A 12,966-nucleotide genomic window follows, 5' to 3' on the forward strand; every position below is an offset into this window, starting at 1 on the left:
TCCTCCCCCCAGCTCCACCAAACACCACTGAGGGGCAGCAGAAGTACACGCCACCCTTTCTCACCCACAATGCATTTTGGCATTTAGTCTCCGTCGCCCCCTCTGACACATGCATGACCTCCGGGGTGGAGGCGTCGGGGATTCTGGCGAATACAGAGAAAGACACACACATTAAAGAGCGTTTGACGATGACAATTCCATCGACGGTTTGATCCTCATCAAATAGAAGGAAACAGTGAAAACGAGTAATATAACAATTCAGTTTATTTTATTTATTTTTCCAGACAGACACATCAATTTCTGGACCACAGTAGAGGATGGAAACCTTTCACAGACAATTTTTTTGTCAATATTATTATTTGAAAATACAAATATAAAATTAGACTTTCCACATTTGATATGTGAGAGACCCCCATCCATTATTATTATTATTATTATCACCGTTATTATTATTTTAGTATATCTTACAACAGGGCTTAAGCAAGCCATATGATAACCTGAAAGATGCTTTCAGATGTCAGTCAAGTCTGTCTGTCTGTCTGTCTCTCGCCATAAAAAGTCGGTTTAACATAAAAAAAGGGGGGCAAGTGTTAGGAATGGGCAGGCGGCAGTGAGGAGAGCTCGCACCGAGGAGCTCCCGGGCTCCCCGAGGCCACGCGGTCTCCTCCCAGCCCGACCACGCGCAGGAGGGACGGGGGCCGGCGCGAGCTAACGATGGCGGTCGACCCTGTGAACCCGCGTGCGAGGAATATTCTGTACACAGCTGAGGTCTCGGTCTAACGTCGCTCAGGTCCGATCGGGAAAGAAAAATGCAGATAGATGTTAAGCGCACGCTTGCTAATCGCAGATGTGTGTTGGGTGTCGGCCAGTAGAGCTGGGCCTACTCTGTCGCCTTGAGGAGATCAGGAGAAACCAAGCAGAAAGACACCTGAAATGGTCAAAGCGGGAGTCACCTTGCGTACCGGGAGACTCCCTGCGTGGTCGCCGCGACAGCGTCCGGTAGCTCTCACAGATGAGGGCACATTGTCTGGTTTTAAAACCATTAGCACCACCGCGAATGAGCCTCTTTCGGGGGCCGAGCGCTCACAAAAGCTCAGTGAGTCGCTAGGTGATTGGAAACCTGTCCGATATCCTAGTTTTGGGGCAGAGGGCATTAAAAATAAATAAATAAATAAGTGACCCCCACCCCCTCCCCTCCCCCCCCACACAGGCGACAGAAATCTCGCCGACACGCTTGTGGCTCCAGGGTGGGGTTCTCCCGGCCAGGGTGGGCTACACTGTTCAGCCATTGCCTAGCACTTGCCTCGAGATTCAAGTTTAGATGGATACGGTAGTACACTACAAATGTCAACGCCTTCCAGGTTGACTTTTTTTTCCTTTTTTTGAGTATTTTTTTTTCTTAAACCAAGAGCCCCGTCCCCGCTCCCCGTGTGGATGATGCTAGTCTACTAAGATGTGAAACATTCATCAGCTGTAAACTGCGGTCAGTTTTTGAGAGAAAACAGAGCCATGCTACCTTAAAGTCCAAGCTACAGGATCACAAAACAACTCTAGAGCGGATCGGGAGGATGGGGGAGTGAAAATGGCCAGGTTGGGTTCTGCTGTGGTCGGTGTTGGGTGTTGGCACCAGTGAGAGGATAACGGGTCTCATTCGGGTTGTTCTCTTACTGACTGAACCAGTGGCAGGTCGCTGAGGACGTCTGGACTGGAGGTGCCTTCATAAAGCAGCTGTAAACTGGAGGACAGCTGCAGACTCGCCTCATAGTCTGCTGCTACTTTCAAATTCTCTTTAATTCGAAAGCTCAGAGGAAACTGGCATCGCCGGTTTTTGTCCTGCTGAGTTGACTTTGATAGGCTGCCGGTCGTCTACGTCCTGCAGGTGATCCGACGGCCTGAGCTGTGGTGTGAATGTCCTTTATTAAAGCACCCTATGGAAGGGCTGCATGAGCTGGCTCAAGTAAAAAAACCAATATAACACCTAAATTACGAGGACGAGCTCGGTCTGTGGCACAGCTTGAGCTCTCAAATTGAATTGCCTTCTAATTTTTCAATTTAATAAATAAAAATATGCCGGGTTTGGCTTGAAATGTATCCGTCGGTGGGAATCCAGCCGGCCCGAGCTGAGCAGGGCTTCTAAGTTCACCCTTTTTAAACGATCATTTGTGCCTTATTTCACGACTTTATCCTTTAACACCTGCTAATGCTCCTCCAGAGCCAAGAGGTCGTCGGGTTAATGGAGTCGGCCGCTGGCTAAAGCCTGAAAGTTGTGCGAACAACACCAATGATGGATCGGAAATAAGATTAGAAGTTATTAGAAGTATTGATTAAGGTTTGAGCGAAAAGAGTCTGGGATGTTGTTTTGGAGTGAAATATGTCACATATATATATATATATTATATATATATATATATATATAATGTTTGTCTCCCCATAACAGAACCCCAAAACAGGATTTTGCATATCTAGCTTTAGCATTTAAGGTAGTATGGCACACCCCCCTTAGTTATTTATTTTTTTTAGAAAACATTCAAGGGTGGGGATCCGAATAATGCCTTCCATCTGACAGCACAAAGTTCTTTCTCTGTTGTTCATCATGAGAGCTTTGGTTAGCTGAAACCATGTGAGTGGCAAACGTAAAACAACAACGAGAAAAAAAAAAGAGGAAAAAAAAGGGTGTAAATTACAATGAACCTCTATGAAAATATCAGAATAACATGATCATTTAGAGAAAGGTCTATCTGGACTGGTCCTAGATCCACTAATCACTACGAGTATTATATTAATGAGTCCTATATAACATCTACTTTGTCATTACAGGAAATAGAAAAAGAGCGCCAGAGGGAGAGAGGGATAAATATGAGAGAAAGGAGAGGTAGAGCGAGGGAGAACAACAAAGACCACTACACTGGTATCAAAGACAGCACTCCGTTTACAAGTTAACTGTGGTTTTCTTTACACACTAATGAAATACATGGATGAGCAACAAAAAGAAGAGGATCTCTGAGGATGGGGGATGGAAAGAGAGAAAGCAATGGATGCACAGTACATTTTAATAGTATATTACAATTATTATATATATTTATATATATAAACCACAAAGTATCAATAAAACTCTGATTAAACTTGAAATCAGCGAAGAAGCATCTTTCTTTTTTTTTCTTTTTTTTTACACTTTTGTATTTCATATTTTCTTTTACATTTGAACATTACAAGGGTGTCTTTTTTTCTTCTTCCTATTTTAAAATCAGCTTTACTCTTTAAATTATTACTCGATCGCACCGCCGCGTCGTGAAGAATCCAGCATTTCTTTTCCTGGTTGCTTTGAAACGAAGGAATAACAACAATGACAATAACAACAACCCAAAGAAGAGACAGCAAGTGGAGCGAACGCAACGGAGACTTCCACGCCACTCGCTCCCACGGCGGAGTTCAAAAGTCCCCCACGCCTTTGAAAGACCACGTCGAGTCAAAACCCTCGAGCACAAAAACCTGCTGCAGCCACGGAAGGACGCGGCGTCACCTTTTGACCCTGTTTACGTTTATAAAAGAAGCTGAAAGCTTTTCAGCCGTTTCTCACTTTACTCACTTAACGTTAACCTAGTCAAGAATACCCAGAATCCTTCATGCTAACCCAGAGCACGGGGCCACTTTCTGCTCTTTTTTTAAAAATCTTTTTTTCTTTTTAAAGCCAACATGTAAATGTGCAAATAGGAGGATAGCCTGTACTTCACTACTCACAGTGCAACATTTAGTCACTTTATTACCTTTCAGTGTTTTCAGTTTCTTTTGCCACGAGAATAAATTAAAAAAGAGAAATAAAAACCTGCCGGCGGAGCTCGCGGCTGAGGTATGGTATCAAAACGTTTAGGTTCCTAATTTAGACAGGTGATTCAGAGAACAAGCGTTACGTAAAGGCTCGGGCGCGGAGCCCAGATTATTACAGAAGAGGAAAATAAAAGAACCAGGAACAAACAGGATGAAAATGAAACAATAACATCCAGCAAACAAGTGTGTCTCAGGAGTATAAAAGTGTCAGGATGCACAGAGCTCTGGAAAACGCCTGCTTCAAGTTCCCACCTTCACTTCTAAATACAGTGTGCTTTGGATTCAATGGTCCCCCCCCCACTCTTTCTTTGACACAATAGACAAAAACCAGGCTGTTTTTTTTCGTTTGTTTGTTTGCTTGTTTTTTTAGTTCATATGTCGTAAAACAGGTTTCGAATGAACCATTGGTAAATTTGCTGGTATAACACTTGAAAAATTATTCAGCTTCAGTATTTACAGAGCAAGTGTTCTCTTTGTCTCTGGGGTCTTCATACTGTCTTCTAGCAGAAAGAAAATAATAATAATAATAATAATAATAATAATAATAATAATATAATAATAATAATAATAACTGTTTACAGCTTTTTTTCTCTTCTATTCACACGCTATAACATGTTCTGTTGACACACCATCACAAAAATATGCTATTCTCTCACTGAGTTGGTTATATGCAGTGACTGGAATAATATGTACAGCTACATTTCTTTTTTCTCAAGTTTGAATTCACAATGTAGTTATATGAAATTTGTTATAGCATATATATATATTTCTAAACAACAAAAACAACACTTATAAAAAAGGACCATAAAAATATTGGAGTCCTCTTTGTATTGCCCAAAAATAGGTAATTATGGTTAACAATGAGATGTCACCCGAAATAAAACGGCTACTGGTGTTTATTACTTGGAGACTTTCTTTTAAAACTCCCTCCCCCCCCACCTCTCTGTCACACTGAGCTTTCTTTTCTTTTCTTTTTTTTTTCTGGTGGAGAAACTGAGAACAGCCGAGCGTTTCGTCAAACCCAAAGATGAAGACTTGTAGATATTCTTGGCTAAGACCCCTGCACTTCCAAACAAGAGCCATTTACACACATCCGCTAAAAGACCAGAGGAAAAGAAATGACACAATTTTAGAGCAAAAAACAAAAAAAAAAAGGTTAAATGGCATTCTAAAATGAAACCCTAAATAAAAGAGACAGCGGGAGGATGGAGCTGACGTGGAACATCATACCAAACCAGGTGGTACAGTTATAGGAGGTTTGGATTATTGTACAGCAGTAGTTAATTTTCTGAGATGACTGACGTTTTCTTTTCTTCGCTGCGAGGTGCCGACCTTCGCTCTTCTCGCCGGGGTGATGCTGCGTTGCTTGAAGTTGGATAGCGTCACCTGCACACAAAGCCAATTAGAATCTCCGTCCTGTCTTTCTGGGGCCACCAGATAATTTCTGCTGCGTGATGAAACAAACAAAAGACAGTTGGAGAATTAGGACTTCGTAGACTTTAATGCAGCAAAGGTGAAATGAGCAGAAACGAGTTGATGGAACATCTAAACAGACATCGGCGACACGTTCCAGCATCGGATTTAGAGAAAAACAGCTGGAAACGGACAGAAAAAGCTTCTAAAACTGAATTAAAGCGACAAAAAGATTTTAAAAAATGTTACTGAGCGGAAACTACTGATTTGTCAGTGAAGAATTTGGATTTCAGACTTTCGCAGTTTGTAAAATGTGTAAAAACAAACCAAAAAAAAGAAAAAAGCTCCACAGAAATGCAGCTGACACGTCTGCGTAGGGGCGCGTGCGCCCCCCTTCCTGATGCTGAGTGACTTCACTCATGTCGCTAACGTCACTGCAGCCAAATTTGCCCCAGTAATAAACCCCACCGCCTACAAGCGGCTCCGCCATTTGGAGGCAGGCGAACAAACAGCCCATAATGTGATGAAGATGTAACAGAGGGAAGACTGAGAGAAATGCACAGTAAATAAAATGCAATACCTCTGATGAGATGGCGACCGGGCCACCTGCTCAATGGTATCCATTTGTAAAAGCTGTCGCAATCAACGGGCCCTAAAAGTGTAGAGTTAGTGCTGCCGTCAGTGTGCGTTCATGGGGGGAGAAGTGACATCACATCAACTGCTATAACTTTCAACAGGAGGACAAAATATGATCAGATTCATCACACACACACACGCACACACACACACACGCACACGACGCTTCCGAGGATGCAGGAATATGTTTGCCTGCCACTGCTGGTTGGATCCGCAGATGCTGGTCTGAGCAGGTTCGGGTCTGTGTCCAACTTGGCTGGTGTTGAGTTTTGGAGGTGATCCTAATTAAGGGTTGGACACATTAACTGTGGGCCAGTGGGAACTTTCTCACCTCAGCCATGTTGAGAGCCCAGGAGGATTAAAAAAAAAAATACGCTTGAATGGAAGGAGATCCCGATTGTTCAATCTATCAATTCTTATCGTTGGCAGGTAATTAAATAATTGAATCTGATTCTAGGATCCTGGAAGTATCCCTGGAAAAAAAATCCCCATTTAAGACTTGCGTGTTTAAAAATGAGGAATGCGGAATGAGAAAATCCTTCTAAAATGAGAATTAGTCCCAGAAAATAAGAGACTTCAGCAGCAACCATGTGATGATGATGATCCCCTTCGTCACTACTGTTCACTGCTGATGTGACCAGAGGCATTTTATAAGCTCAAGACCATCTGCTGAAGTAGTGCAGCAGAAAGCATTATAAACGTCAATCCGGAGCATTATTCATGCTTTATAATACATGAGTGCCTCCGTAACACATTCTAAATGTGGTCATCACAGGAGGCGACGGTGACATGCTAAATAAAGTGCATAATCCCAGACTGTGACTGTTAAACCATTCAGGAGGTGACAATAACCGGAGGAAATATAGGAGCAGGAGATAATTATATGACAGCACGTTGATGCACAGCTACATATACAGGTGATTACACCTGAAGGCATGCAGGAAGCAGCCGCTTGAACCCCCCCACGCCCACACCCACACCCACACCCACTATAAGATCAGGACTGAATGCTTTTCATGATGCAGCTCACTTATCAGGAATGTGTGAATTCTGCTGCTGACAGGTCTAACGGATTGCAGCAGTTCACACACAACAGTGAAAAGAGGAGCGCTTTCAGCAGCGATTAGCGTCTTTTTATCGCTGCAATCAGCTAATTGCGCTCTAATTGTCTTGCATTAAAAAAAAAACAGTTAAGTTCATTACTGCCTTTTCACACTGGCTGTTTTGATATTGGCGAAAGGGATTAATAAAATCAGCGGAGCGTGGGACCCCGGGACAAATCGCTGCCTCTGAAGTCATCCGTGAGGCCGTGACATATGATGATCTTAGGCGCAAGAGTCTCAACAACATCCCCCGCTAAAGAAAAATTAGAAAGTGCATTTTAGTTCTGAATCATTTCCTACTTTAATGTTCTGAAGAGCGCGATCGTCTTCGCGAGAGCAGAATGTCACGGCGCGGCCGCGGCGCCTCTCTCGCCTTATTCACGGGCTGATTCAGTCCGTGGAAATCACAGGCGCAATTTGACATTCCGTGAAAGAATCCCCGCAGAACGCCACGCCGCCGTGCTACGCATGTAGGATTAATTTTCCTAATTCTCCTCCTGTGATTGTTGAGCACGATGAAAACCCGAACGCTGTTCCCCTGAATTTTGACCATTTGTTGTGCACAAAGACTCGATTTTCTGCGCGAACTCGCGCCGTTGCAACAAAGTGAAAATAATGGAAACAAATCGCCTCATTTCCATCTGTAAACCAGCGGTTGAATCTGCTCTGAGAGCCAGCCGACCTGTTCTTTCATAACAAATATCTTTGCTTCCTACGCTGAGACCCACAGACGATGGCGGAGAGCCAGCGGTCCTCAGATAATTAATAAGGGAGGCATTACTCGGGGAGGAAAGAGCCAAAAGCGTGCACCTTGCCTTTAAATGTTTGCCTTTTGGATGGCATCACAAAAGCTCACGGACATGGACGTGAGTCTCATCACACATAAACACCCTGACTTCAGCATGAAAACACCGCTGGTCCCCACAAGAATGGCACTCACAGTTTTGTGGGGTATTCACACTAAAGTTTGTGGGGAAAGGAGTCCTGCTGCAGTCCTGGGGCGCCGCCGCTGCAGCACTAATGGGCTTGTGGTTATTCCACCTCCCTTAAACCATCCCTTCATTAGCTTCCTGCGGAAATCAGGTGTTTTCCCCCCACCCGTAACGTATACTGTGTCACTCAGTTCAGTCGAGTTAAACAGTGGAAACATGCTCCGACAAGGCCGGCGGGCAGCCATGAGCTCAGCACTTGTGCACCTTTACTAAGGGCCATAAAATTCAGATGAATGAGTCAAGGAGGAATAAGGTCGAGCAACACAGGAGAAAATAAAACAGCTGCTGGGGTCTTGTTCTCTGCTTTGTTGTTAATAAATCTCGACACTAATATCAGGACTTTCAGGGAACGCGTCCGAGCTTTGGCCGACCCGTTAAGCTGAGAAAAGGCAGCTGCTTCATTACTGCTGAGTTATTATTACGTTTTGGGGCTTTATGATGATACTGACGACAAAAGAGAAGGAACTTTATCCTAACTTTTAGTGCCTGTTTTCTATTGAGAGCCGATATATTGTGATGAAATTCACTTCTGTCTAAATATTGTGTTCTTGTTTTTGTTGCAGGAACATGTCGCCTTAACTCCTGTGTGAGCACATCTACAGACGGAACACGGAGGACTCTTTGATGCACTTGCTTCCACTGGCCCTGATAGTTTTACACCATAGCAGGTTGACATGGCAACTGGCAGCTAAGTGATCGTCTGGAGGAGAGAGTGTGATGGCACCTGGCTGAGCTGCTACACCTGGGCAAGGACACTGGCAGAGACGGACTCTGTTTGGAAGCCCTGTCCAGGTGACAGAGCAAACCTGAGCTCCGGGACAGATGGCCTTCTAAAAATAAAGGAAATTTGTTCTGGGCAGGTGACGCGGGGGGGTTTGCAGTGAGGCGAGCTGTGCAGCAGCTGAGAGGGAATAAACATTTGCATTTGACATGGACAACGTCTCAGCTCCTGATGGAGACCCCTCTCTGTGAACACAGTTTATGCAACAGCCACAGTGGTGACGCTGTGGCTGGTGCCTTGTGTAAGCGTTATAAAATGAGAACATCAAAGCTATTATTTTTGTAATACAGAGAGCAAATGTGTAGTAACAACACTAGACATTAGGACTACTTAAATGGCCTCATAAAGTGATTTTTTTTAAAAAAAGAAGCATTATAAATGATTTTGAAAGTGCAACTACGATGCTATGGGTGCTATAAGACAATTATTACGCAATTACATGTGCTACAACTGTGTAATAATGTGTTGCTTATGTTGATCGTCCGATAATTGATAAGAGTGGATGAAAATTAAGCAGCCTGCTGGGTTAGGGTCTGAATCCTGGGTTGAGGTCAAGCTGGGTTCGGACAGGAAGGGACGTGCGCATACTCACAGTGATGCTGGGGCCGAATCCAGAGCCAGGCTGAGGACTAGCAGCGCTGATGTAGTTGCCCACAGCCGAGTCCTGGCTGCCGGGCGCGTACAGGTCAGCCACCGGCCCTGGACTGTTAGCGCCGGGGAAACCTCCGGGCCTTGACGGGTTGGCTCCTGCATACAAACACAGCGGGGAGCAGAGCAGCTCAGAAACACCCAGCAGTGATAAGTGCAATCCTTCTGGGAAATAATTAAATCAAAACAACACACTACTGGATTCAGCCGCTTGTCTCCGAGGATTTACGGGTTTAGAGCTGCGATTTCATTTGATTTCACCTCATAAAAAGGTGCAGAATTTAGGATTAAATGACAAAAATGGAGTGAATCCAGTATGACTTTTTAAATATCTACATGCTTTATGTATTATGCATAAGAGTAACATTCCTGTTGTATAATCATGCACAACACAAAACAAGCATGTTTCTAGAAATACTTCCACCATGCTAGAAAATTAGTAAGGTTGCAGTGTAAATGTCACCATGCACTAGGTAAAGGAAACACTAGATGCTGAATTAGAAGAGCAACGCGGGTTTATTACTGGGATGACTGCAGCCTTCACGGTCGGCACCCAGACTTTGGAAATGTTTTACGCCGCCCATTACCAACTGATGATTCAGAGATGGCGACCGGAGTCTACTAAAAATATTTGTGACACTTTCGGCTGCGGGCTTCAGTCTGCTGGAGTAACTTGGATCATAAAACAAAATGAGTATGTGAGGGAAGAGAAGGAGGCGTAAGGAGGGTGTATAAAATCTTGACCCCGGCTCATCTGCGGGTCCAAACTCAGGAGGGATAAAAAAGACATACTGCTCATGACTTACCACCTTTGGCCTGTGAGTAAGAGCAACTCAGACTCATAAAATGTCTTCTGAAACTCCAAAAGCCTTTTAAAGGCCAATAAGAGTAGCAATGCAGTGCAATCATCTCTCAGCACCAATATCTGCTGTTTCCACCTTGGCATAACCTTCTGTCTCGCCCTGATTCACAGACACGCTGAAAAAAACGAACAAGCTGCATTAAAAGGGGGGGGGAAAATAATATTCTGACCGTGGAAACAACTCCATCCTTTGCAAATATGAGCTCAGCCTGTGGTGCACCAGTGGAACTCTTTGTACAATTAAAGAAATGCGGAGTGGCGCTTCAACAGACCCGGCGCGTCCCCGCAAGCGCCCGTGGACTCTCCAAACTCCATTACGGACGCCATGTTGAACCTGTCACTCTCGGCCGCATGAAGACACGTTGGGCCCAGTGGAAACGCACCACAGGTATCTGTGTGCAGCACTTTAGAAAAATGAAGCCATCTCACGAAACAGGCGTCTCCTGAAGTTGATGCCGCTGTTTAACCACGAGGATGTTAAACAGGAAGCAGCAGGCTCTCTTATCTCGTCTGCACAGCCCCCAATAGGCTGCTTTATTATATAATTAAGGATTTTTTTTTTCACTTGAAATGGCAATCCTCATTTCCTATGTCTGATGAGTTTTATTAAAGTGTGGCTTCCCTCTCTCCCGGCAAAGCAGCTTTTCTCATTTAAACGTCGGGGCTGAATTTAGCTCTGGGAGCCAAACACTGTGCAAAGCGTTTCAGATTGTTATTTAGATTTATCCAAACCCTAGCAAGGTAACAAAGAATCTCCTTCTCCACCTTGGCTTCTTTCAGGAGGGGGGATATTGTTCCTCATCGCTGCAACCTGAACAACAGGACTAACGACATTTAGGACGTGTAATGTGTAACGTATGATCTCTGTCTCACCACGATTAGACTCCTGCAATACATACAAATCACACTTCTGCCCAAGGTTTGACATAAATATAGCGTGTATATTCGACTTAATAGGACTACCCAGAATCTGACTGTGGAAACAAAAATGCTCTATTTCGTTGTCTCATTAATCCTGAATTAAAGACAGTCTACAGCCAGAAAAGCATTGGAAAGCTTTTGAATATTTCCAGGGATGGGAGGAGAATATAATATTTCTCCTGTCATTCAGATGTGTAATAAATCGCTTCCCACTGCTGGACGAGGTATCTCTGAAGTGCGCTGAAGCCTGCCACGCTCCCTTGCTCGCTCGCTCGCCACGAAGGCGCTGAAACAGCAGCCTGAAAGAACTCCAGAGAAATCACAGTTGTTCCTCCGCAGCAGGCCTCCCAGCCCTTTTAGGGCTTTTTTTTCTCCTCCTTTTTGCTATTTGCAGAGCTGACGCTGGAGCAGTCTGTAGAAAATGCCAACATCTGCCCGAGGCAGGCGGCCAACACTTTAACCATTACAGAGGAAAGTCTGGACCACTTTATTGTACTGGTCCATAACACAGCAACTTTTGTTTGCAGTGTTTCTGCTCCAGACGGAAAACTGTGGCAGGTTTAACCGCAAAGCGCAGCAACGCTGTCACTGACACACGTCACGGAGACTCGCTTCCGACCCAGAACTTTATTTAAAACTAAAGAAAAAAACAACAGAACAAACAAACACTGGTGGCATGTCATGACAGTGCGGACATCAACCAAAAGACAAGTGCTTTAAAAACACTCTTCTCAAAGAAATGCCATGAATTTATGAGCACTTTGGACTCACGTGGAGCTTTGAAATGCTAATGTGCAGCATATTGTGTTTTACTTCATCCCTGGATTTTGAAAGCGATGATTACATGAGGTATAAGGCTGCAGCAGATGAGGACCTGCTGTACAGTAATGAGCGTATAACGCAGAAATGTTTTCCTCTAAGTGTCGAACATGGCCCAGAATCCCACTGATTTTCCAGACTTTTAAACTAATCAGATGAGCAATCATGCTCGCGCTCTGAATGCTCAAAGATCTCAAACACAAATTGACACTCATTCCTTCGCCGTCTCAAAAACCCACATCAAAAAAGTAACTCCGGCATCATCAGAAGTTATTTTGTTCGCATGCAAATGAAGGATTTCATTCTCTATGCGTCGGCCCCGTATGTGCAAGCTGGGGCAGGAGCATAACTGCACAAAAACAGCATATCTACATTAAAAACAAACAAAAAAAGGACATGCAATGCTATGTCATTATCAAGACAGTTGGTTTTAACAGCTCTCTACATGGGTTTTTTTTTCAAAGGAAGATTTTTATTTTATTAAAAAAAGGGAAAAAAAAGCAAGAGAATGTAAATAAATAAGGAAATGAATCAAAGATTAGATCGTCTGCATGAAATAATGTCATGAATCAAACTGAAAACTCCAAAAGGTGGATGAGATAGATGCTCATATACAAACCTGGGTTCTTAAACTGATCCGGGCTGTGTAGGTGCTGGAGGGGGGAGTTGCAGGCGGAGGTGGCATGCTCACTGTGCAGCATCTGAGCCGCTTGGGGCCCCAGGGAGCCATAGTCGGCAAAGGAGCAGGGCCCCCCCCTCTGGTCACTGGGCGCAGAGTAAAACCCATAATCGGGGAGGCCTGGGAGATACAGTATAGGGTGGGGAGGGGGAGGGGGTGGGTGGGACTCCATCATCGTGGAAATCAAAGTTTTCATTACCAAAGTCAAAGTCCAGATTGTTGAGAATAGCCTGGTGCCAGTTTACACCTCTTTCAGGTAACATCCATTGTGTGGCCCTCCCTGCCCT

At 44.2% G+C, this 12,966-nt stretch overlaps 1 protein-coding gene across 16 annotated transcripts in view; it reads right to left on the reverse strand.

Moving 5' to 3' along the window:
* Positions 1–246: 246 nt before the first annotated feature.
* msi2b (musashi RNA-binding protein 2b) overlaps positions 247–12,966 on the reverse strand; it is a 181,863-nt gene continuing 169,143 nt past the window's right edge. For 3 of the 16 annotated variants that reach the window (XM_057054347.1, XM_057054341.1, XM_057054340.1), the window contains 3 exons: positions 12,620–12,799; positions 9,343–9,497; positions 247–5,211 (listed from right to left, as the gene is read on the reverse strand). In XM_057054347.1, the coding sequence (XP_056910327.1) occupies positions 5,089–5,211; positions 9,343–9,497; positions 12,620–12,799 (458 nt within the window). In that variant the 3' untranslated portion in view covers positions 247–5,088. Of the gene's footprint in view, positions 5,273–5,818; positions 5,891–9,342; positions 9,498–12,619; positions 12,800–12,966 lie in introns of all 16 variants that reach the window. The other 13 variants (XM_057054353.1, XM_057054350.1, XM_057054349.1 and 10 more) reach the window with 9 other exon arrangements.

The sequence above is a fragment of the Takifugu flavidus genome, chromosome 14 (assembly GCF_003711565.1).
Source record: "Takifugu flavidus isolate HTHZ2018 chromosome 14, ASM371156v2, whole genome shotgun sequence".
Lineage (NCBI taxonomy): Eukaryota > Metazoa > Chordata > Actinopteri > Tetraodontiformes > Tetraodontidae > Takifugu > Takifugu flavidus.